Source organism: Chenopodium album, chromosome 5 (genome assembly GCF_948465745.1).
Source record: "Chenopodium album chromosome 5, dcCheAlbu1.1, whole genome shotgun sequence".
NCBI lineage: Eukaryota > Viridiplantae > Streptophyta > Magnoliopsida > Caryophyllales > Amaranthaceae > Chenopodium > Chenopodium album.
The window spans coordinates 16,282,224-16,309,051 of record NC_137838.1 but is presented as its reverse complement, the minus strand read 5'-3'; the positions used below and the strand labels follow the sequence as shown (position 1 = coordinate 16,309,051).

General features: G+C 38.9%; 2 protein-coding genes across 2 annotated transcripts; both read left to right on the top strand.

Annotated features, from left to right (window-relative positions):
- Window positions 1-4,258: 4,258 nt before the first annotated feature.
- LOC145632666 (uncharacterized) lies at window positions 4,259-9,391 on the top strand. The gene is made up of 4 exons (XM_081685014.1): window positions 4,259-5,972; window positions 6,501-7,214; window positions 8,054-8,774; window positions 9,256-9,391. Exons 1-4 carry the CDS (start codon window positions 4,259-4,261, stop codon window positions 9,389-9,391), a joined length of 3,285 nt encoding a protein of 1,094 aa, XP_081541140.1.
- Window positions 9,392-14,968: 5,577 nt separating this feature from the next.
- On the top strand, window positions 14,969-15,795 carry LOC145632665 (uncharacterized). Its single transcript, XM_081685011.1, has 2 exons — window positions 14,969-15,167; window positions 15,299-15,795. Exons 1-2 carry the CDS (start codon window positions 14,969-14,971, stop codon window positions 15,793-15,795), a joined length of 696 nt encoding a protein of 231 aa, XP_081541137.1.
- Window positions 15,796-26,828: the final 11,033 nt, after the last annotated feature.

The following is a 26,828-nucleotide window of genomic DNA, read 5'->3' as shown; positions in this document are numbered from 1 at the left end:
TATAGGCCAAATTTGCTTGAATTTGGATGAATAAGGGTCATAAAGTGACTTATGTGCTTATTTTTCTTGATTTCTATCCATAGGCACCTAAAATTATTTGATATTAGAATTTTAGAAGAAAGAACTAGTCTATTTGATTGAAAACACCTAAAATTTCAGTCATATAGGCCAAATTAGCTTGAATAATCAAGAATAAGAAACCTTACCTTATATTGTTGGTTGTTTTTTAACAATTTTTTTATTATCTTCAATATTTTGTAGGAGACCTACCAGAAGAAGCTCGAAGAAACAAGGAGTCAGGGGATTCAGAAGAGTCCCAATGAGTTGTACTGGGAGACGGTGGGTGGGCGCAATAAGAAGGGTCCTGTGAAGGGACTTGGCCAAAGTGCAGAGCTCTACTATGGCAACCGGATGGGTCGAGTTTCCTGTTCTTCACAGTAATACACGTCGTCTATCATTTCTCAGATGCAAGACCAGATGGAACACAGGGTGCAAGCTCTCCAAACTCAAATGGAAGCCGAGATGCAAAGCCGAATTGACTCCCGAATGGCTGAAATAGAGAGGAGATACAAGGAGAGTATGGATGAGATGATGAGTCGTTTCACCGACAACGACTCATGTTCCACCATTCATCCTCAGCATCGAGACCCAAGGGACGACCTGGGTAGTGGTGGAGCAGGCCAGGGTACCCAGGCGATTGCGTAGCTTAGCTTTAGTCTAGCAAAGATTCACTCTAACATAGATTTTGTTTGGTATGGATACCAAATTATGGACTATCTTTTGTAAATAAATATAATTTTGTAGGTCGGTAATTAATTTTTTTTAAACAACAACTTCAGGTTTTGAAATGCATTTTTTTTTGTCGATTTATTTTAAACAAAATTCAGGTTTGGAAATGCATTTTTTAACATAAATTTCTGGCGGGTTGGAAGGTCTTTCCGACGGAATATTTCCTCGCAAACTACAATTTCCGACGGAATTTTTCCTCGGAAACAAAAAAATTCCGACGAAATTTTTCCTCGCAAACTACAAATTCCGACGGAATTTTTCCTCGGAATCCAAAGAATTCCGATGGAATTTTCCGTCGGAAAATGTATTTTGCGACGAAAAATTCCGTCGAAAAATATATTTTCCGACAGAAAATTCCGCCGGAATTTTTACTTTGCGACGGATGTTTTTGCGTCGGGAAATTGCGACGGACCTTCAGTTAAAGTCAATTTCAATTCCGACAAAGTTATTTCCGTCGTAATTTCTGTCGGAGATGAGGTTTACGACGGAAATTCCGTCGGAAAATGACCAATTTCCTACAAAGTGTTTTCCGACGGACGTTTCCGGAAACCTTATTTGCGACGGATATTGGATAAGTTCCGACGAATTTGTTCCGTCGCAATTTTGCTGTTTTCTTGTAGTGTAGGCTATGTGGGGCTTGAACCCACACCATGTACGCTATTGTACATTGCTCTACCTGTTGAGCTAATAGCCTTGAAAAAAACAATGAATAAGTTTCTTTTCCCATAAGTTGCATTTGTTTACAAATTTACAAATTAGTATGTGAATGGAATAGGTATAATTGTTGCTGTATAAGTGGGCAGTACAATCAAGCCCTCAATCTGTAGAAAATTAAGGACAACAAGTTCCAAACATTATCTGACTACAAATCAGAATTTTTTTTGGGTAAGTAATTAGTACATATATGGAACATGTAAAAAACCCCGTCCCATAAAGAGTGTATTCAGATGCACTTCAAGCTGCAATGCATGAAATGCTACATAACTGCTCAATAAGCTTTGTATCAACAGATAAAGTGTTCTTTAGGTCATGCAATAACTGTAAACACAACTTGCTTAAAAAGAAATTATAAGAGAACCACATAATTTATGAGCTTGGTGAGGCCTTAGACACCATTTTCTATAGATTTAGACGCCACTTCCATCCAACAAGTAGTAATAGGATACATAAAATTCATAGAGAACAAGAAACAAATACGAGGGATAAAAGTGACTCCATAATTATTTTCTGAAGGTCATAGTCTCTTACACAAAAGATATTAAGAAGGTAAAGATGGCACAAGAGGCTTCCTGGCTTTTATATCCCCTTAGATTTTAAATGTGTGCTCCAAGGAGAATAAGTGGGGAACATTTATGTTTTGTGATGACAAAATGCTATTGTGTTTGACTCTGTATTTGCCATCAGTTCATTTCAGGTGTCCATGTATTACAATTGTACTGAACTTCATCCAAATGTGGGCATTATATAGTTTGGTTCAGTTTTTTTTAATGTAACTCAAACCAATTCAATAAGAACCGCTTGCAAAGTTATTAGCCTCAAGCTATTGTGTTAGCTACCTGGTGGCAAGGTTTTAGAATTGTACTTACAAAAGTTACTCATATACTGACAAAAGTTACCAATAGTTTTACAAAAGTGACACTCTATTATAAAAAGAGTAGTTCTATAATCACATGTTATCCATATACTCACAAAAGTGACCCATATAATCACAAAAGTGACCCATATACTCATACAAGTTGCATATAGTCATACACAAGTAGCATAACAGTGATGAACTATAGAAACATTATCTTTATTTATCAAGTGCTTCACCATGATCAAACTATTTCAATCCTAGTCTAAACTATTCCATGACTAGAAAACAAACTATATCAGTTAACAACACAATTCATTAGCCAATCATCATTAGCAAAAAAATGAGTAATTCCCTGTTTCTCCTATTGATTAACAACATTCGATTCTCATGGGGGTAATACAGTAATTTCCAGGGGTATGAGTGGTTTTACATATTGTGAGGTGTTTCTGACTATGTCCAGCTGTACAAGTAGTGCAAAAGAAAAGATGACGGTGTTAAATTTCACCGTTAACTTACAAGTGAAGATCTGCATCTTGTTCGCAAATTCAAGTGTACCCAAAGTGATGATCGAGGGATTCAAGTCTATTTCCCTTAATTTTGAAATTAAATCCGGATTCATGACGAAATTTTGATATATTTGTAAATTGGTCTTCTTTTGGCATCCATCTCTTCCACCAGTTGCTCTTCTTCTTCCCTTTCCTCACCTTCATCCATGGAATTCAAAGACTTTCAATGGAGATTTTGAAGCTCACGAACATGTTCAATGGAGTAGGAAGATAAACCTTACCATTTGGAGTTAACCATGCCCTTCTTTCCCCATTTTTGTTAGGGTTTTCGTGAATACGGTGGCAAAGCCGACTGAAAGACAAAGGAGGACAATAAAGACGGAGGAGCACAAAGAAGATGGTGGAGGTGCGAGCTGAAGGACACAAAGGAGATGTGGTTGACAGCTTCAATGGAGGACGAAGGTGTTGGAGGACAGTAGAATGAGGAACATTGATAATGTTTGATTACAATAACGACATCCCACATACTCAGCTGCTCATGCCAACTAAGCATGTCCCACATAAGTCTACTCATCAGCACAACAACACAAAAAAGTTGGAAAAAATTGCAAATATGCCACTAGAGAAACAAAACCCGTTCCTCATGAAGAATAACTAGGGTCTCCTCCAAATTTTTTTTTAAAAAAACTACAAATTATAATTAACAAAAATAGCAAAAATATTGAAATACATCATGAAATCACAGTTAAAAAAACATGCAAAATAAAAAATAATGAAGATCAACATCAACTAAAAACAAATTTGTAAAAAATAAATAAATTAGAAATCGAACCTGCGCTGAGATCAACATCATCTAACTCTAAATTTTTACTCTTCTTCTTCACCATTGCAGAATTTACCAGTAAATAAGCACTACAAAAGATCGCAAGAACGAAATCAAAAAACCTAAAAATTGAAAATCTAATCCACTAATAAATAACAAAAATACACAAAAAGTTAAGTAACAAACCTAAATTATGCGACAAATAGATTCTCAAGTGAAAGAAAAGGTAGAAAATCATATCTAATTGCAAAAAATTGAAGAAAAAATAAATCAGATCAAAATGAAAGAGAGAGAAAATAGAGGAAGAGAGAGAAAGTAGAGTATGAGGAAGAGAGAGAATGTTAGGGCCTATATTTAGTGTTCATATTGTATAGCTAATGGGCCGATTTCATGAGCCCTAATTACTTGTATAAATACTCTCTACACTCTAATGAAACTACGGAAAATATTTTTGTGACATGGTATCGGAGCTAAAATCACTCTAAACCCTAAAAACCCTAAATTTTTTCTCTAATCTCTATACTCTAATCTCTATTCCTCTCTATACTCTATTGATTATCAACAATGGTGGACGAATCTAAGCTCGATCCTTCATCCCCCTTTTACTTAGGCTCAGGTGATCAACCAGGAAACCTAATCTCTCATGTAATCTTGATGGGCGATAATTATTTGGCATGGTCGCGAGCGATTACACTATCCTTGAAATCTAGAAGAAAATTCGGCTTCGTTGATGGCACGATCTTCAAGCCGACTGAGAAGAAGAAGCTTCTCGACTGGGAAACCGTGAACTCTATGTTGGTGTTGTGGGTCTTGCGCTCCATTAATACCAAAATTGCTGCCTCTATACCCTATTTTGAGGAAGCTAAAAGGCTTTGGGATTATTTGGAGAAGAGGTTCTGCGAGGCTAATGGACCTCGGCTTCAACAACTCCGGGCAGCAATCACCGGATGCACCCAATCCAAGTCCATGAGCGTTGAGGAGTATTACACGAAACTCATGGGACTCGTTGATGATCTGACTCGTCTTAAACCACCTCACGGTTGTGAGTGCGGTAAATGTGAGTGTGATGTGGTTGGAAAATACGCACAAGATAAGGCGGAGGAACACTTGCATCAATTTCTAATTGGGATTGATGATGATCGGTATGCCCTTGTGAGGACTAATTTGCTGTCTCAACAACCTCCTCCGACCCTCGACCATGCCTATCAAGCGTTTCTTCAAGAGGAACGTTCTCGTGGTATTGCTCGAAGCAAGGAGAAGGAGGAAGCACATGTTTTTGCCCTGTCTTCTGATCGGAAGCCATATCAATCGACTCCAAAGGTGGATAAGTCGAAGCTCTTTTGTTCACATTGCAGGCGCACTGGACATGATACCACGGGCTGCTTCATGCTTAACGGCTACCCGGATTGGTGGCTAGAGAAATACGGGAAGAAGGGGGGCAGCACCTCGGGTCAGCACACCTCCGCGCACAGCAGCAGGCCCTCTGCTTCTCCTGCTGCTGCTACTGCTCCTTCTGCTCACGGCAAACCCACGGCTCGGGCTAATGCCGTGGGCCCTACTCTTGGTGACACTTCCTCTACCCCATTGCCTCTATCTCATGATACTCTATCTGCTTTGTCTGCCTTACAACCTGAACATGTTCGTGCTTTAGTGACAATGGTTAATAATCAAAACCAAGATAAGATGAGTGGTGAGTCTCCTTCTTTGTCTTGGATTATTGACACCGGCGCATCACATCATGTAACCGGTGATGACAATTGCTTATTTGATGTACACTACATACAACCGTGCCCGGTTGGACTACCTGATGGTGCTAAGGCCCTTGCTACGAAGGAGGGGCGTGTGTATTTGGCTGAGGATATTATTCTTGACCATGTTTTATTTGTTCCTCAGTTAACTTGCAATCTAATTTCGGTGTCTAAAATGATTGATGACTCTCTTTGTTTTGTCCAATTCACTGATTCTTTATGTGCTATACAAGACCAATACTCGGGGAGCCTGATTGGAGCCGGTGAACGGATAGATGGACTATACTATTTTCGACAGGTTCCTAAAGTGTGTGCGGTGACAAATCCGAAGGTTTCAACATTCGAGCTATGGCATCGTCGTATGGGTCATCCGTCGGACAAGATTGTCAAGTTAGTTCCTGCATTTAGTGCTAGTTCTAGTAGTACTTCTTTGAATAAATCATGTGAAATTTGTCCTCAAGCTAAACAATCTCGGGATAGTTTTCCCAATAGTGATAGTAGGGCCAGTCGTATTTTTGAGATGATACATTGTGATTTGTGGGGGTCTTATAAGACGCCGTCTACTTGTGGTGCTCATTACTTTTTGACAATTGTTGATGATTTTTCACGTGGTGTTTGGGTTTATTTATTGAATGACAAAACTGAAGTTTATTCTTCTTTTTGCTCTTTCTTTGCTATGGTTAAATGTCAATTTGATGTTAATATTAAATGTGTGCGGAGTGACAATGGAACCGAATTCAAACACATGATTCCCTATTTTAATGACAATGGCATTTTGTTTCAAACCTCTTGTGTTGGTACACCACAACAAAATGGGAGGGTAGAGCGTAAACACCAACATATATTAAATGTGAGTCGTGCATTGATGTTTCAAGGCAATTTGCCGATAGCTTTTTGGGATGAGTGTGTTCTTGGGGCGGTTTATTTAATAAATCGTACTCCTTCCTCTTTGATAGCCAATAAAACCCCATTTGAGCTTCTTTTCGGTAAACCACCAAATTTTGATGAGTTGCGGGTCTTTGGGTGTTTGTGTTTTGCCCATAACTAAAAGGCAAAAGGTGACAAATTTGCTCCTAGGAGTCCAAAATGTGTGTTTGTGGGTTACCCTCATGGGAAGAAAGATTGGAAATTGTATGATTTGGAAACCGGTGATATTTTTGTATCTCGTGATGTCAAGTTTCATGAGAATGTTTTTCCTTTTGTGCGTGATGGGGAATCGAGTGATGCTAATGTGGGGAGTGAGGCTGTGCCAACCAAACATGGTGGGGTGGATGATGATTTTTTAGAAGATTTGGAGTATGTGTTGGAGTTAGGTGAGAGCTCCCTTGTACCCGAAACTGAAGGGGGTCGTGGGGTGGTTAATGAGCAAGACACCCATCAAACCACACCCCAAACAGAGGCAACTGCGACCAGGCCGCAGGACACCCCTGCCAGCCGCGACCTGGCCGCGGACAAGACTGCCAGGCAGCCTTCTGTGTTGCAAACAGAACAGACCGCGACCAGGCCGCGGGCTACAGCCTCCAGCCGCGACTTGGCCGCGGACCTTGCTGCCCAGCAGGTTCCCAGCTCCTCCGCGGCTCCTGCTTCTTCTGCTGATTCGGACAGCACTGCTACGGTTGCTCCGGACTCCTCCACTTCTTCTTCTCTTGTGTTGGACCGTAGTCAACGTCCACGGCAAGCCCCGGGGTGGCACCGGGATTATGTGGCACACACTATTTCTCTACCTAGTCCATCTATCTCTCAATGTTCACCGACAACTCCAAGCTCCTCAGGTACTCCCTATCCCTTAGCACATTTTGTGTGTGCGACACCGTGTGTTTGTTGCAGCTATTGACACGATGGTTGAGCCTCGTAATTTCAAGGAGGCAATCCAAGATGATGGGTGGAAAGCGGCTATGCAAACATAAATTGATGCATTAGAAAAAAAATGGCACATGGGTGATGGAAAAATTGCCTCTGGGTAAGAAAGCTCTTGGGTGTCGATGGGTTTACAAAGTCAAACTTAATTCTGATGGCACACTTGAGAGATTGAAAGCTCGTCTTGTGATCTTTGGTAATCATCAGGTTGAGGGTATTGATTACAACGAGACTTTTGCCCCTGTTGCTAAAATGGTCACTGTCCGTGCTTTCCTTGCTGTCACTGCTGCAAAAAATTGGGAATTGCATCAGATGGATGTCCACAATTCATTTCTTCATGGTGATCTTGATGAGGAAGTTTATATGAATCTTCCCCCTGGGTTTCATGGTTCTCAACCTGATATGGTGTGTCGTCTTCTGAAGTCGTTGTATGGTCTTCGACAAGCACCTCGTTGTTGGTATTCTAAATTGGCCGCCTCTCTGAAAAGGTACGGATTTGTGCAGTCGTACTCTGATTATTCTCTCTTTATTCTGCAATCTGGGTCTATTCAGCTTAGTGTTCTGGTGTATGTTGATGATTTGATAATTTCTGGTAATGATTCCTCTGCAATTGCATCATTTAAGTCATACTTGAGTGACTGTTTTCATATGAAAGATTTGGGTGTTTTGAAGTATTTTCTAAGTGTTGAGGTTGCTCGTAGTCCGGAGGGCATATTTTTATGTCAACGGAAATACACACTTGACATTATTGCAGAGTCTGGTCTGTTAGGTGCTCGTCCGGCAGGTACCCCTATTGAGCAGAATCATACTCTGGCGAAATCAGAGTCCCCTTTCTTTTCTGATCCAGAGCAGTATCGGCGGCTTGTGGGTCGTCTGATTTATTTGTCTTTTACTAGACCGGATTTTGCATACGCGGTGCATATTTTGTCACAATTTATGCAACAACCGCGACAGGACCATTGGGAAGCGGCTCTTCGTACAGTGCGGTACTTGAAGGGATGTCCAGGTCAGGGAATTCTTTTGAGTTCAGATTGTGATTTACATATTACAGGTTGGTGCGATTCAGATTGGGCGGGTTGTCCCTTGTCACGTCGTTCCATCACTGGCTGGTTGGTTTTTCTTGGTGCTTCTCCCGTATCTTGGAAGACAAAGAAACAGGACACTGTGGCCAAGTCTTCATCAGAGGCCGAATTCCGCTCAATGTATAAAACTACTGATGAGTTGAAATGGTTGAAGGCCCTTCTTCTGAGTTTGGGTGTCTCGCATCCCCGTGCTATGAGCTTGTTTTGTGATAATCAATCTGCTTTGTATATTGCGAAGAATCCAGTTTTCCATGAGCGTACAAAGCACATTGAGGTGGATTGTTATTATCTTCGTGATGCGATTCAGGATGGTATCATTAGTCCGTCTTATGTGAAGACAACAGATCAATTGGCGGATATATTCACCAAGGCTTTGAGTAAAAGTCAATTTTTGTATTTACTTGGCAAGTTGGGCATTTGTGACTTGCATGCTCCAACTTGAGGGGGGTGTTAGGGCCTATATTTAGTGTTCATATTGTATAGCTAACGGGCCGATTTCATGAGCCCTAATTACTTGTATAAATACTCTCTCTACACTCTAATGAAACTACGGAAAATATTTTCGTGACAGAGAAAAATAAAAATGTGTTATCTTAGGTTTTTGCTAATTAGCCACGCGTGTAAATGAAATAACAAATTTCATTCCTTGCTGCCGCCACAAAATACATTATTGTAAATCGGTTTTTTTAAAACATTTGTGAATATAAGTTCAGAAAAGATTCCGATCAAGTATGGATAATTTGACTAGCTCTCAGTTCAAAAATGACTTTTAACATGATATTCCTTCAATAATCAATAAGAAGCCTTTGTACATGATAAAAAGTCATAGTTAAGATTTACCTCTCAGATTCTCGTGTGATGCAACAAACTTCAGGCAAACAGATTTCAAACAGGAAAAGACCTTTTCAACTGCGAGTCATCAGATTCCACCTTTTGATGGAACATTTCTATTCCATATAAAAGTAGCCAATGAGCCTCAAAGAAAGAATCAAGATAATGTACATTTTTAAAGCTATCTTACTGAATTTTCAAAATTGAACAACTTATAGTGCACCCAAAGAGAAAGTGAACGAAAATAGTACAATACTAAAAAATACTTCCCTTAATGTTTAGATACCTACCCCCTCCCCAAAAACAAAAAAAAAACAAAAAAAAAAAAAAGGAAACGAAGTATATTCTAAACTTAAAATTGTAAAGTAAACAGATAACCAAAACTAAACAATAAGTGACCAAATCACCAAGCCCAGACACCATTTTAGGAAAAAAAATCAGACCATAATTGTTTTGATTGTTTTTCTCGATTTCTGGTTTTTTATAATTCGATTTTAATAGAATTTTTTTTTTCGATTTGGATTTTTTTAATTTCGATTTCTTGATTTCTTTTTTCGATTTTGTTTTTGTTTTTGTTTTTTTTTTTTTTTCTATTTCTGGGTTTTTTTTTTCGATTTCAATTTTGATTGTGTTTTTTTTCGATTTTGATTTTGTTTTTCGATTTCAATTTCGATTTATGGGTTAATTTTATGTTAAAATAATTGATTATTTTGGGTTAATGCATGCGGTTTTGGGGTTTTTATTTTCGTGATTTTTAGGTTTTTTTTTCCATTTCAATTCTCTTTAAATTGGGTTTTTTTTTTCAATCTCTAGGTTTATTTTATTTTCGATTTCAATTTTGTTTTAATCAAATTTTTAATCAATTACGATTTTGATTTTTTTTTTCAAATTTCAATTTTTTTTTTCGAGTTCAATTTTTTTTTGTTTTCTGGGTTTTTTCGAACACCGGGTTTTTTTCGATTTTAATTTTTTTCGATTTCTAATTTTTTTTTCTGGATTTTTTCGATTTTAATTTTTTTCGTTTTCCGGGTTTATTCGAATACTGGGTTTTTTACGATTTCAATTTTTTTCGTTTTCTGAATTTATTCGAATACTGGGTTTTTTCGATTTCAAGTTTTTTTCCTGGGTTTTTTCGATTTCAATTTTTTTTGGGTTTGAATTTTTGGGATTAAATTTCTGGATTTTTTTTCGAAGCTTAATTATATTAATCGATTGGAAATTTTGCATTAAACCACCTTTTATAACCACTTTTTTGCAAGAAACCACCTTATAAATTTTTTTTTTCGCAAAAACACACCTTAATCTAAATTTTTTTTGCAAGGCCACACCTTTCCCCGGAAAATAGACTTTGACCTTGTTTTCCGGGGTTGACTCGACCACGTGATTTGCACATGACCCCCCAAAACCACTAATTCTCCCTTTTCCCCCCGACCCAGCCCGCTCCACCTTCAAGTGGTCGGAGACCACCTCCCCCATTTGTCGCCGGCGACCGCATTCCCGTCCTTAAACCCAACCCTCAAGCCCTAAACCCAATTCCCAAACCCATTCCCGTACCTTTGTGAAGCGCAACATCCATGGAGGTTGACGAACGAAGGATGGAGTTTGGGTCTAGGTCAATAAATCGAACGACGGCGCTTTAGGTGGAAGAGGAGGAGAGAGAATTCGTGGGCGGCGGTTTAAGAAAGTGGGTAGTGGTAGGTGGAACTCAGGGTTCGAGTGGTGAGAGTGAAGGATGTGATGGTGGTTATGTGGAAGAGGAGGAGAGAGAATTCGTGGGTTGGGGGAAAGGGAAGGGAGCAGGATCACCGGCACCGGGGTATGGAGGTGGTTGCCGGTGCCGGCAGCAAGCAGGGTTGGCAGCGGGTGGGGAAAATTGGTTGGCCGGGTTTTTGGTTGGCTGTGGAAAGTAGTTGGCCGCCTGAAAATTGGTTAGTGCGTGGTTTTAGGGTGTCACGTGCGAGGCACGTGGTCGGGTCAACCCCGGAATACAAGGTCAAACTCTGTTTTTGGCCAAAGGTGTGGCCTTGCAAAAAAATTTGGATTAAGGTGTGATTTTGCGAAAAAAAAATTTATAAGGTGGTTTCTTGCAAAAATATGGTTATAAAAGGTGGTTTAATGCAAAATTTCCTAATCGATTTTTTTTTAATTGGTGCAGGTATGTTATTTAGATCTGAAATCGAAGAAGCAAGATACAAGAATATTGATTTAGATGTGATTGGGGGTTTTTTTATTTATTTATTTATTTTTTAATTTATATTGTAATTTTTTTTGTATTTATATGTTGTAATCGAACTATTTTATTGATCTATATTGTAATTTTTTTTATTATATATTGCAAATAGTCGATGATATTGATTGATATTCGCTTTATGTTTTGATGTTGTTATTTATTTTAGTCTATTTAATTTTTAAGTGGGAAAAACAAATATATATATATATATATACATTGGGCACTTATGGCACCAACGAAATAATTTTTTTTGGCCATTTTTGGCACCGGTTAACCGGTGCCAATTCCGAGTTTTGGCACCGGTTTGAACCGGTGCTATATATATAAATATAAATATATATATATATATATTTCATACCTTTATTAGCATCGTAATACATTATATTTTATTTCTTTAAATTATTAATTACTCCTTCCATGTGTTTTTTAAGTGTTACAGTTTGACCGGCACATAGTTTTAGGCAATTTAGTTGACTTAAATAAAATAAAAGGTAAGTGGGCTTGGAGCATTAAAAAATTGTAAAAGAAAGATAGTGTGGTTAATAGTTTATTGAAAAGTAATGAATGTGAGAAGAAAGATATAATAAAAAACTAGTAGTGGGTTTGGGTGTGGACCATGAGAGGAGAGAGATATAATATTTTAATGTAGCCTTTTGCCAAAAAAGAAAGTGTAACACTTAAAAAAACGTTGCCGGAAATGGGAAGTGTAACACTTAAAAAAAACACGGAGGGAGTACAAAACTTCATATGTGTAGTGGCTGACCACACTGTGTGGCCGGGGACCCGAGCTTACTTATCTAAGCTAGCTAGGGGGTTATTCGGTCGGTCAAATGATATTTTATTATGGTTACTCGGTCATGAGTTACTCAATCGGTCAGAGGTAATCTAGTTATTGGTTTGATTTACGTCAGTTATCTATACTGAAAACGCGCTAATTTTAAATATGATAATTTTGTACTTCATACTACACAAAGTATGAATAATATCATTACTCCATATTGTTATTTTATATGTTTATTTGTTCTACTAGTAATTTTCATTGAGAAATTTAAAAATATTATTCTTAGGAGAATCTTCCTACTAATAGTTAATTCTTTGACAAAAATATCATTATTTTTCTTTTTTCTATTAATTTCCAAGTATTTATGTATTACATATTTATATTTTCCGCTATAAAAAAAATGTATGAAATACACAAAGCTTTATGTTTTTGCAATCTTTATCATCTCTTTTTTTTTTTTTTTTTTTTAACAATCTCTTATCTTATTATAAAATGTGAGCTTAGGTTTTTTATAATGCTTAAGCTGGTTTCTGCCTAATTTCTAATATATACGAAGAACAAAAGAATAATGATAACAATAATATACTTTAAAATTAGCAATTAGACCCCTCCACAAGAATTTAAGAAATACATAGAAATGGAGAGCGAACGGAGAGCGAAAGAACTTTCGAGCGAAGAGAAAGACCAAATGTCTAGATCCAATAAAAAATTCAAAAGAACCCCTGAGAATTCTCCAAATAATCATGTTGATTATCAAATGCATGATATGGAGAATGAAATAGTCCCTGAGACGGCTGAAATGATGGTGGAGGAACCACCATTGGAACCAAGACCTTCATATAGGGTCATGACTGGGAAGGGTAATAGTGTGGCTGGTAATAGCTCCGAAGAAGCTCACATGGTAGGGGATTGGGAATCGGATGATGATGTTCCTCTGGACTGTGATTCTGATGATGAAGCGTGCCCTAATTTTTTACTCACAAAAGAGGAGAAGAGAAGGCTACGTTTGCCTTGGAAAAATGCTCTTATTATCAAACTATTTGATAAAAAGTTCAGCTGTGAGGTTTTCATCAAAAGATTGAGAATCAAATGTAGCCTTAAAGGGGATATATCATTAACTGATGTTGGGTTTGATTACTATGTAGTCAGATTCACCAATATGGAAGATCATCATCATGTGCTCACTCAAGGGCCTTGAATTATAGGAGACATCTATCTCAAAATCCGGAAATGGGTACCAAACTTTGTGGCAGACGAAGCTCCCATCAAATTCTTGACTGCTTGGGTTCGTATTCAACAATTATCATTGGAATACTTTGATAAGCAATTCTTGCATGCTATTGGTTCTAAGATTGGAAGAGTTATTAGTATTGATAAGAACACTAAGAATACAAGTCGAGGTCAATAATTTAGATTTAGCATTGAGGTTGATTTATCCAAGCCACTACTATCAAAGTTTAGACTTAATGGGAGAGTTTGGAGAGTCCAATATGAAGGTCTAAAGCAGATTTGTTTTAAATGTGGAAAATTGGGACATAAAGAAAGTGATTGTGCTTTCGAAATAGTCATTGATGACAATGGTGAAAGATCTCTTCAGCGCATTGCTAAGCCTACTCCTAAACAAAATCTGGGGATTAGACCGGAAGAGAAGGACCAATTTGGTTCATGGATGCTCGTCCAAAGAAATAATAGAAAGTTTACTCCTAAGCCTAAGGGAGATGGTCAACAGAAGGTGAATGAACCCAACAAGTCTAAAGGAGTGAATAATGGGGTTAAGACCCAAGCAGGAATAAAAGTGGTTCAGCAAAAGCCTGTAGTCAGTGCTAATGGTTCAGCTGGTTCAAGCAAGCAAGGTCAAGGTAAAGGATCAAGGTTCAATGTTTTGAGTCAAGATCAAGATATGGAAACAGAAGAGGAATATATTGAGCCTAATGCTACGGCTGCAATTAAGGAAGGATCAGTTGAGAATTCAACTATGGATAGAGATTCGGTTATCAAGGGGGCAACTTTTTTAGGAGATGATAACAATGAGATGCATAAGGAAAATTCCTTGGGAACCAATGGGCAACTCGGTATGGAGATAGACTTGGAAAGGGAATCAACAATTGATTTGGGGATATCTTTGAAAAAAAATTCAAAGAGTGGGCAACAAGTTTTGGACAACACTTTGGCTAAACATAAAGAAGTTTTTGATAGAATTTTAGGTAATCCTAATCAAATTCCTTTTTCTAATAAAAGTCATGACTTAATTACCAAAACTAATAAGGAAAATATCGAACCAAATATTCCCAAGTCTGGCGAAAAAGATTTGCTTATTTCCCCTATAGTTTCCCCTGTTGGTTCGAACTCTGATTCTCAGTTTAACGAGGGTGGATTCTCAATTGCATCCCATACTCCATCCTCGTTGAGATATCAGCTGAATTCGAATTTTAACATTATTCATGCATCCCCTTCGAGTCCCAATCTCTCTGGAGACTCGAATTCCTCCATCTTACGCGGCGTTAATGGACTTCCCGATGGATGGTCCAACAGTAGTCACAGCTCACCCCTCAGCAAACAGAGTGGAGATGCAAGTGAATTCGTTCCTGCCACCGCGACACAATCCTCCAGAGATGTTGGTGACAGTGGGGCTCCCAATTGTAACGGACGGACCTATGAGGGCGTTGAAAGACATTTTCCTGGGTCTTCTGCCTAACATTCCTTTGAATGTTTATGATCGCTTCCCCCCTATTTCCGATGTTTAATATGTCGATAAAGGTTATGGTGTGGAAAATTCAGGGTGTTGGAAGTAAGTTAGCGACGATTCGGGAATTAATTCGAATCAATGATCCAACTATTATGGCACTTGTGGAAACTCATATCAGCGGTGAACAAGCACAAAAAATTTGTGACAAGATTGGCTTCTCTGGTCAATCTAGAGTAGATGCTCAAGGTTATGCGGGGGGTATTTGGCTTTTTTGGAGAGAAGAAATAATTGAAGTGATTGTACTGGACAATCACTCTCAACATATTACTGTAGAAATAAAAAAAAGAGATGAGGATCCTTGGATTTTTCGGCTATTTATGCTAGCCCAGATTCGACAAGCAGAAAAGAACTATGGAGAGAATTGGAGAATATTAGTAGAGCATTCACAAGACCTTGGATGTTGGCGGGAGACTTCAATGATACTATGAGTATGAGTGAGAGAATAGGAGTTGGAGGTTCGGAGATGGAAAGACGGTGTAAGGATTTTTCAGATTGGGTGAATGACAATCACCTCATTGACCTTGGAAGCTTAGGCCCTATTCATACTTGGAGTCGTGGTATGTCAGAAGCTACTTACAAAGCAGCTAGATTGGATAGGGCGTTGGTTAAGGAAGAGTGGCGCTTGAGATTCGATGAAGGTGTTGTGCGCAACTTAACTGGAATAACATCGGACCATTGCCCAATTTTAATTAATCTCAATGGCTTCACTCCTATTCCCAAGGCGTTGAAACCATTCCGATTTCAAGCTGCTTGGCTCAAGCATGAAACTTTCGAGGAATTTGTATGTGACAAATGGAATAATAGTGAGCCTCTCATTCTTTCTTAAAAACCTTTGCTGGGGAGTTAAGTACCTGGAACAAAGAGAAGTTTCACAATATTTTTCGCAAAAAATCTGAACTATTTGCTAGGCTTGAGGGAATTCAGCGTGCCATGGCTAGAGGTGCTCCTATCCATTTGCTGAAATTAGAAGCTGATTTGAAAAAAAAAATAAATGATGTGCTAAAGCAAGAGGAACTCTTATGGTTCCAAAAGTCGAGAACGGAAGCTATTTGTGATGGAGATCGTAATACAAGGTACTTTCACTTATCCACCATAATTAGAAGGAGAAGAAATCGAATCGAGACTTTGCAGGATAGTGAGGGTAATTGGATTAGTGACCCGGCTGAAGTGAAGAATCTGGCTATGAATTACTGGAAAGATTTATTCTCGGAAGAAGTTACTTTAGGTGATAACAGAGGCAATAACTCGGGTCTTCTACTTGATTATTTCCCACAAATCGAAAAGTCGGACTGGGAAATCTTGACCAGACCCTTTGCCAGTTGCGAGATTCAAGCAGCGTTAATGCATATGGATCCCTATAAAGCGCCGGGGCTTGACGGCTTCCATCTAATTTTTTACCAAAGATTTTGGGAAAAAGTTCAGCCGAGTGTTAATAAAGCCATTATGGATATTTTGGAGGGGCGCAATTTTCCAGCAAGTCTCAATGAATCTTTCCTAGTGCTTATACCGAAGGTCGAAATCCCTCAAAAAGCTAAGCAATTCCGACCAATTGGACTCTGTAATATCACTTAAAAAGTGGTGACTAAGGTTCTTGTCAATCGATTGAAGCCCCTACTTCCTCAATTGATCTCTCCGACTCAGTGTAGCTTTGTTCCAAACAAACAAATTACTGATAACATTATCATAGTCCAAGAGATGCTATACACTATGCGAAGAAAGCAAGGGAAAAGAGGGTACATGGCAGTTAAGATAGACTTTGAAAAGTCCTATGATCGTCTTCGTTGGTCTTTTATCAGAGAATCCCTGCTAGAACTTAGGTTGCCTCAACAAATCATTGATCTTATCATGTTGTGCATTACTTCGACAAAGTTGGGCATTTTGTGGAATGGTGAACCGACTGATTTCTTCTCCCCTTCAAGAGGGATCCGTAAAGGTGACCCTCTATCTCCATATCTTTATGTCATCTGTATGGAGAGACTTGCGCATCTTATAGATCGAGAATGTAGATTGGGAAGTTGGATTCCAGCTAGAGCTAGTATAGGAGGCCCCCCTATTTCAAACTTGGCTTTCGTAGATGACTTGATCTTATTTTGTGAAGCTAGCCTAGACCAAGAAAGATGTATGAAAAAATTTTTGGACACCTTCTGTGAGGCATCTGGTAGTAAGATTAGTCTTGAAATAAGTCGAGTGTATTTTTCCAACAATACTAGCTTTGATGTACGAGAGTCAGTATGTGTGGAGTTGGGGATGGAAAACACGGATGACTTTGGCAAATACTTAGGCAATCCAACCATCAATGGCCGAGTAATAAAGGAAAATTACCATTTTTTGGTAGATAAAATTAATGCCAAACTTGCTGGGTGGAAGTCGAAAGTGCTTTCGATGGCTGGTCGATTAACTCTAACGCAATCATCATTGTCTACTACTCCATATTATGCTATGCAAACAACTCGAGTGCCTAGAGGAATTTGTGATAAAATTGATAGCAAGATACGTGGTTTCTCGTGGGGTAGCACTGAGACAAAGAAAAAAATGCACTTGGTATCTTGGGACACGGTGGCTACTCCTAAGAATGAGGGAGGTCTTGGTTTACGTTCGATGAGACAAGTGAATGCTGCCTTTTTGTCTAAACTTGGGTGGAGAGTCTTAGCTGAACCAAATTCTCTCTGGGCTCGTGTAATCAGGCACAAATACTGCAAGGGTAGGTGCAATGTTGAGGCGTTAAAACACAAAGCCGATTCTTCCAATGCGTGGAGAGGGATGGTGGATAATTGACAGGGTAAAGTCGTATCCCCTAATAAAAAATAAATACCTAAGTCCTCTAACTAAAGTAGATAGGGAAGTAGGGTCGAACTCCATAGGGAAACAAGTCTTTTTACTCCTAATTATTTATTATAATCTAAATTATCTAAGTAACCAATGTTTTTGGGAATAAAGTCTATACTACGAAGAATAAGTTTAGGGAGAAAAACAATAATAAGAAGGCCTAGGGTCACAGGTTCACCAATAATTAATATTCCGGGATAAAACATAATAATTAATAATTAACATTGCACAAATAACATGATCAACAGGCTCTCGCAATTTATTAATCAACATAGATCTAACAGGCTCTCGCAATTTACTAGATCTAAGTTCTTATTGAAAATAGCCTTTGATATTACATTAACATCTGCTCGATTCATCAATTCAATATAGCTAAACATTCACAATCAAATTACATCTGCTCGATTCATAATCTAATTGCAAAGAATTAAAACAATTCAATAAGAAATTATCATGCAATACCAATAATCAATAATAACAAATTATCCCTTCATATTAATTATGGATCCCCATAAACCCTAGAATGAAACTACTCACGCATCATCATAACTAAACCAATCAAGTAAATAAGTAAAAGCATAATCAAGGAAGCAAATAAAATAACTGAAATTAAAAGGGAAGAAATTGTTACCAAAAAGAATTCTGGAATTAATGGAATAATTAAGAACAAAAGTTGAGAGAGAATTTAAGAGAGAGAAAAATACTAAGTAAAGATAGAAAGTCTAAGAAAGAAGGTAATCTAAAAATTTCGTACAAAATCGTATTTAAACGTTTTCTAAAAACAAGAATTAAAACTAAACTTAATCAGGTCTTCTAAAAACGCGCGCCCGATCGGGCAAAGGGCCGCCCGATCGGGCGCGCATTTTTCTTCGCGTTCTTCCCAAGCAGCATCGCCCGATCGTGCTAGAGGCTCGCACGATCGGGCGCGCCTTAGCACGCTCAGCAATAAACCTTGCCGCGCCCAATCGTGCTAGAGGTAGCCCGATCGGGCGGTTGCTTCTTCTTGAGCTTAAACTTCGATAGGGCTTGATTTCTCGGCCCAATCCGGATTTCCTCCTCGGGTCTTGAGTACTTGGTCCATATGCCTCGGGATCCTAATTACCGAGCCCTTAGGGCTCTCACCGATCCTGGGCTCCAAAAGTGGTCGTGCCCTTCTAGCTTCCGTAGTTGATCCATAAAGCCCGGGAAAATGCTCCAAGAGTGCAATTTCCTGTAAAATACAACTAAAACTACGAAAACACTAGAACACACAAATTAGTAATAAAAGTGGCCCGAAAGAGCCAAAAACACTACTAATAACGACCAAGGGACGGGGGTAAAACACTATATAAAATGGACATAATAATAAGTCATGAAACACTACTCATAGTTGCAAATCAATACTGAAATTCATTGACATACCAGGAATTATGGAACTATCACACATTTCCTAACCAAATCAACTAGTCAAGCACTATATTCACAAGTAGTTGGGCAAGATTAACTCATGTTTAGGAATCCAAGCAATTAAACTTCAAATCATGACCAACAAATCCACAATGCTCATTATCAATAACCAAGAATCAAAACAAATTTTTCTCGAGTATGGGGCACAGGGAAATATGATTCATAATTCATTGGAACGTATTTTTGAATTTTTTTTATTTTTCAATTTTTTTTGTATTTTTCATATAAGAAAGCAATAAAAACTACACTAGGAAAGCAATAAAAACGATACTAGAAAGCAAATAAAAAGAGAAAAGGAAGAGAATTACCAAGTGAAAGAACACCCACCCAAGCCAAATCAAGCAATGCCCTTATTGACTTGGGAGAGTAGCCTACTCCTCATCCTCATCCATCCTCGAATAGCCCCTGCCGTGGCTAGAACCGGCTCCTCCATGGCTAGAGCCACCACCTCCATACCCCAAACCACCTGCAAAGTAGTTAGGGTCCACATTCCCCCCAAGCCTACCAAAAGGTACATCGGTCCAATAACCATGGACCGATGAGTAGTCGACGTAGGTACCAAAGGCACTTGGGTTCGTATATCCACCCTGCGGATATTGGAACCAATCAGGGACAAGTGAATCAGGGGGAATAGCCCCCCGACGGGCGTAGTCATCATACATGGGGTATAAACCCCTCCCTAGGTTCCTCTCCACATAACCTACCCTTCTATCTAGAGACCCTACTCTAGTATCCAAATCCCTAACCAAACCCTCAACTCTCCCTTGCCCCGTCTCAATCCTATCTAATTGGCTCCTAAAAGCCGAGAAGTCATAAGGGGCGTTAGGGTCTATGTTGTAGTTGGTAGAGGAAGTGGGGATATCGTATGTAAAGGGTTGAGGTGGTGGATAATGTGGTGAATGGTGAGGAGGTGAGTGGTCAATGGGAGAGTGATGGGGTTGAGGTGAAGGGTAAGGTGGTTGCACCTCACCTTGACCATTAAGCTCAAAAGTGTAAGAAGGCTTCCCCTTCTAAAATTTGGTCAAGGTGGGGTGGGGTAAAGTGAAAGCATTATCCCTCCTACCCGATTCTCGTTGAATCACCCACCATGTCTCCCCTCCCATGACATTAATCCAGTTAAGCCCACCTAGATAGGGTAGGTCCATAATAGTTGGGTCGGCTACCTTACCGTCATCGTTAGGGACAAAGCTAAGGTGTTTGACCGCTATATGTGTAACTAGGCCACCAAAGTAAATGGGCACCTGTAGACACCCATTTGTGTCTCCCCAAAACCAAACCCAGTGATGAGTACCTTTCACGTCGAATCATAATCGAATGAAACGAAAGTGTGGAAAGGTCTAGTGTTGCGGAAAGTTTTATTTCTTTTCTTTTCTTTTCTCTTCTCTCTGTTTTTGAAAACTTTATTTTAAGAAAACAGCCAATCCAGTTTGTTTGGTCCATGATATAGGTCCAATAGTGGTGTAGTTGGATGGGGTTTGCAAATACCTTTCCAACGATATATTATAAGCCCAATTCCGATGAATATTGAGGAATTTATGGCCAATTTACTAAACTGGGCCCGATTTGAGCTTTAAGTACGGCCCAATGATCTAGGGGAGGGCCTAATATGATTTATCATTCCTAATGCAATTAGGAATGGTTTTGGTCTTCTAGAACATTCTAGAAGGTTTTATCATTCTTAATTCAATTAGGATTCTTCAGAGTTTTAATTAGATCAAATAGCATTTTCGATTGAAATTATATTATTTTATCTTCCAGTACGGTAAAATTATCAGATTTTCGAAAACGCGATGAAATCCGAATTGGCGTCCAACCCCAGGCCTTGGCGCCTGGAACCAGGATTGGCGCCAGACGCCAGCATTGGCGCCTGGCGCTAGCCACTGGTCCTGGCGCCAATGAGCCAGGGCTGGCGCCAAGTTAGTTTTGTGATCTTCAGACTCTGTTTTGATAAATTATCTTTTTTGGATGATTTTCTCTATAAATATCGTATCAAAAACTCCGTTTTCATTCACCAATTTTCACGAATTTTCATCAACAAGCATCAACAATCATCAATTACCATTCATTAATTCTCTTCATTCATCATCTACATAATTCATCAATTTTCAATAAATTCTGTAGCATTCTTTCTTTCTTGCTTTTTCATACAAAATTCCGCATTCACAAGATCTAGAAACACTTAGCCATATTCGAAGTTTCCTTCGCCCTAGACGTGAAAGGTTTAATTTATGAGGGTTTGGTCCCAAATCTCTATTTCAATTATTTAATTTAATTGTTTTGATTATTATTTTCCTTGAAGTTACTAACGTGTGTATTTTGTTATTAGAAAGAGGTACGAGGCAACCACGTAAGTACTTTATTGGTTTTAATTGATATTACGATGTAGATATCATGTTTAGATTGTTATTATGATTCCTAGTATCATGTCTAGGGTAATTTTAATATTAAATATGATTGCTACGATGCTTCCTATGTTCTTCCTAATATTAATTCATGTTAGTATCATGTTAGGGCTAAAGCTTTGATTTTTATTGTTTAGTGACATGCTAGGATTTGTTATTAATCTTGTTAGTATCATGTCTAGGATCTTGCTATTTTTATTATGCTTTAATATTAACATGAACATGATTATGATTATAATTGTTATAATTTATGGTTATTATAATTATTATTCATGATATTGATTATTGATTATGTTGTTTGGTATATTTTTTATTGTTATTGCTTGATCACCTTTATTGCATGTTAAAGGGAATTGGTATTTGCAATCACGCTTAATAAGATAATTAATAATCTTGTTAGGGTTAATTGTGATTATAATTCAAGTGATCGCCAATAATAGTTTATTTGTGCATTAAATTCAACCAACATAGATTAAACAGGTTTAGGGTTAACCTATTGATTGTATGTTAGTCAGAAAGAGCATATGAATACGAGCAGAATAAAGTAGAGGCCTATTATTAGGGCAGGTTCAATCTCTTTTAGGTTGGATTTGTACCATCATCCCCGAACCCTTATTTGGTTCATGACCTTATGGAATTGACGATCTCTTGGATCGTTAAGGGGTGTAACCTTCACCTCGTGATGGTTTACAAGTTCCTTAAAAACTTGTTGGCGACTCTTTTGCTCTATCTTCTTCCCTTTTGGACGCCACCGTACTTTAGTGTATGATCACAGTGGGGTTCAAGCTAGTGGGATTTTAAAGGCTTGAAATTATTCCCTACAGTTTTTTGGCGACTCCACTAGGGAGGATTTCTATTTTAATTCCTGAATTTGTTTCGGCAATGATTTAGAATGAGTGGATGAGACTCGAAAAGTTCTAAGTATTTCATGTGCGTAATTTTGATTAACATTGTGGCATATGCATAAAAAGGTTCCCATTGGAAAGACCATCCGTAATGAGTCAAAAACATAGGATTTTTACACGTAGGAAATTTGAGAAATGTCTTTCACAACTAAGACTGAAATAACACCGCGCGAAACTGGATGATTTTATTGAGCACAGAAAGCTGCTGAGGCATGTGGGAAGTAGCGTCAGGGGCCAGAGCTTGGCGCCACACTTTTTGCCGTAGCGCCAGACGCCAGTATTGGCGCCAGGCGCTACAGTTAAAAGTTGGCGCCAGTCTCTGTTTGCTGGCGCCAATGTCCCCCAATACCGAGCCAGAAATATGCGTTCTAATTTCGACCGGTTTTTCGTATTGTTTGCTCGATCCTACTTCGTGATTGAATTTTTTCTTACTTTTCTGAAACCCATATGTGTTCTACATATGGACATAACCCTCTGGGAATTCATGCTCTATCTACCTGATTGAACGCTCCTGGCAACAAAGGGTACATCTGAGAGGTTGAATTCACCAAACCATGGAAGCGAGTTTTTTCTAAAAACTCGCGGTGTTCTATCCACACGCGTTAACCCTTCACGGTTAGGCTTCTACGCGGTGCATCTGGACAATTAACCATGGACCCTATTTGACTAAACCATATCCCGAACTTTAGAGAACTAGAGCCATGGTTAGGTTGCGAACCCATTGCATCATATTGTGCCTACTTGACTAATTGTGCATTATTTGTTGTGCATATATATTCTATGCTCCTCCTAACCGTTTGTTGATTTGTGTTGAGATTATAATTAATGACTTAAAAAACTTTGCCTAATTAATTAATTAATTAGGTAATTCGAGTCAATAAAGTTTTTTCTTCTTTTAATCGGAATTGACCTAGTACGACTTTAGGCATACCCCAGTTGACTAATAATACTGAAAACAGTCCCAGACCGAGGCTCCAATATTGGTGCCAAAATTTGGGCTGTAGCGCCACTGTATGGTGTGTAGCGCCAGACATTTACTAAAAAGTCTGGCGCCAACCACCATATTGTGACGCCAGTCCTGTCGCTTGGCCGACAGTTCAGATTATTTGTCGAGTCATCACCTAATGTCTAATTAATCAGTTTCCTGTTTAATTCGGTTAATTTTGCTGGCAATAATGTTTAATTGAATCAATATTCGAGTTTAGGCACTAGTCCCATGGTCTTACACAAGAGTCCAAGCATGTCACTTACACTCAATACACACACCATACACATGTCTTGACCATGATTAAGGGAGTCTTGTGTGCGCGAGTCTTTTTTCGTCATTTTTTTAGTGGGGTAAGTCGGATATTAATCCTCCAATAAATAATAATACTTAAGTTCCCTAAACACATGTACATTATTGTTCCCTAAAAATATGCATACCTTTTTTTTCTATAAAATCCATAAAGTCAAATTGATTCGAGTCAAGTAATTAAAACGCAAACCGGCTTAATTTACAGCGCGTGGTCAAGAAAGGAAGGACGATTAATCAAAGATAACCTCTTCGTACAAGTCCAACTTTTCGACAAACCTATAGCTCGCAAGAGGAAAACAAGAGTCATAATGGCAACTCAGGAAGAAGTTAATGATCTCAAGAACCAACTGGCTACTGTAACTGAGACACTAAAGCTTCTCGCACTTAAGATCGAGGATCCCGCGAAGCAACAACAAATGGACCTCATGCAAGAAAGCCTAAGCAAGTTGTCCAGCGACTACAAGTTTCAAGAACTCACATCCCAAGGGGTCTCGGTGGATAAGGATCTTCTTCCGCAGAAGTTCAGTGCCAACGACATCCCAAAGTTTAGGGCAATCGACAACCCCTAATTCCATCTAAGGGCATTTGAAACAATAATGAGTATCAAGGGTATCGATAAGAAAGTTTTCCCTTCTCTGTTCTCGCTATCTCTTGAGACCGTTTGCCAACAATGGTTCTTTTCTCTTGAAAAAGAAAAGACCTCTACCTGGGAATCTATAGCAAACGCTTTCGTTGATAGGTACAAGTGCAACGTTCAAGTCGAAACCGACCATAGAAAACTTGAAATCCTCAAACAGAAGGAGAATGAAGGCTTCACATCTTTCTTTAACAAGTGGAGAGAAACCTCGGCTAAAATGATTGAGGTACCAAGTGAAAAAGAGTCCGTGAGACTGTTCATTAAAAACCTCCAAGAAAAATATTCAAAACATCTTAAATATCAAAATAACCTTCATACCTTTAAGGCCGTTTATGATATTGGGATTAATATTGAAGATGACTTAGCTAAATCTAAAGCTGCCAACAATAACTCCAACAATGGCTGGAAAGGAAAGAAGAACGACAATCCTTCTTCTTCCAAAACCGCCCACTCGAATAATGTTAGCGCCTTTAATCTAGGTGAAATCCTCGCCATGAACAGTCAAGGACAAAAGAAACCCTTTAGAAGAAACTTCACTCCTATTGGCATGAGTTATGACACCGCGTTTGATCGGCTAAATGAAAAAGGTCTTATAACTCCCATTGGATCATTTGGAGATCCACCGGTCGAGAAGAGGTCGCCTAATTGGAACCCCAATGCACATTGCAAATATCATCAAGGTAGGGGCCATTCTACTGAAAGCTGTTGGAAGCTTAAGGAAGCTATACAAGACCTAATTGACAGTAACAAGCTGTCGTTGCCCCCTGCCAGTAAGAAACCGAGTATTGACAATGCACCTCTAGCTCACACATTGGCTGTCTCCGATGAAGAAAGCGAAGTTGACCCCTCATCTCTCATTAAGCCTGTCAAAGAAACCAATGTCGAAGAGGAAGAAGAAGAGACCTTTTTCGATGTCAAAGATAATCTTCCAGAACCAGCAAATGAGGTAGAGATACGAATACTCACACTGTATCTGAGGGAGACATCGCAACTGTTACATGAAAATCTCAAAATTTTGAATGAACTTCACAAGGAATATGATGAAGAACCTAAGAGAGAATTCACACCAGTAAAAACGACTTATGAGGCAAAATACTTTCCCTTACAAGTCACCGAAAGACCCAAGAAGAGCAATAAAGTTTATACTCCAATTGGGATCCCGTATGCACAAATGTTTAAAATTCTCTCCGAGAGTGGCAAGGTCAAACCTCTCGAACCGAGACCATTTGAATCATTAAAAAGGACAGATAGATATTACTGTCAATACCATCAGTCAGGAGGACACACCCTAGAAAACTGCTTCAAGTTCAAGGATTTGGTGCAGAAAATGATTGACAGAAAGGAATTAGTCCAAGTTCAACAAGAAGAGGATATAAATTTTAATGGAGTATGGGACAGTGACGAAGAAGATGTCTATCTAAAAGACATAGTGGGACCTTCACCTTCTGTATCATACACCACGGACGACATTTGGGCTGAAGAAGATTCATCAATAGACGTCCTCACAAGATCCGGGAGAATACAACCTCCTGTTTCAACACAACCCATGCCTACTGTACAACAAGTTCCCATACCTATCATCGAAGACAATGAAATCGTTAAACAATTCAAGAAGACAAAAGTTGAGATGAATGTATGGAAGCTTTTAGCAACATCTCGAGAACATAGGTTGGCTGTGATGAATGCTTTGGATAAAATCGGGATAGATTCTGACACTACTCCTGAGGGACTAGCTAACTTCCTCACGAGTGATCTCCCTAGTCCAATTAATCTAATCACCTTCTCTAATAAATATTTACCCCCGGAAGGTGACAAACACTACAAGGCATTAAACCTCACGGTAGTCTGCAAAAGAATGAACGTTCCCATGACTCTTGTGGATAATGGATCGGCTATTAATGTCTGTCCACTTAGGACTGCGAGGATGCTCGGCATAAAGGATGAGGATTTAACTCCGTCCACACAAGGAATAAGAGCTTACGATAATACTCGCCGTCAAGCTCTTGGCAAAATAACCCTAAATGTGACGGCAGGAGCAATAGAACACGCTACTACTTTTCAAGTGGTAGACATCAAAGCCTCATTCAATCTGTTGTTAGGACGCCCTTGGATCCATGACCTATAGGCCGTCCCTTCATCTCTCCACCAACAAGTGAAAGCCATAGTTGGAGGAATACCCATCACTATTGATGCTTCGCCAATGAGGATCAAATCAATAGAGAATCCAATCATCAACGTGGAGCACGACGAAGATGATGAAGACCTATGGGGCTTTAACGAAGAAGTCTCCTTAATCCAAGAGGATGAAAGGACATCTCTTTGCCACGACCCCCATTCCAACATGAT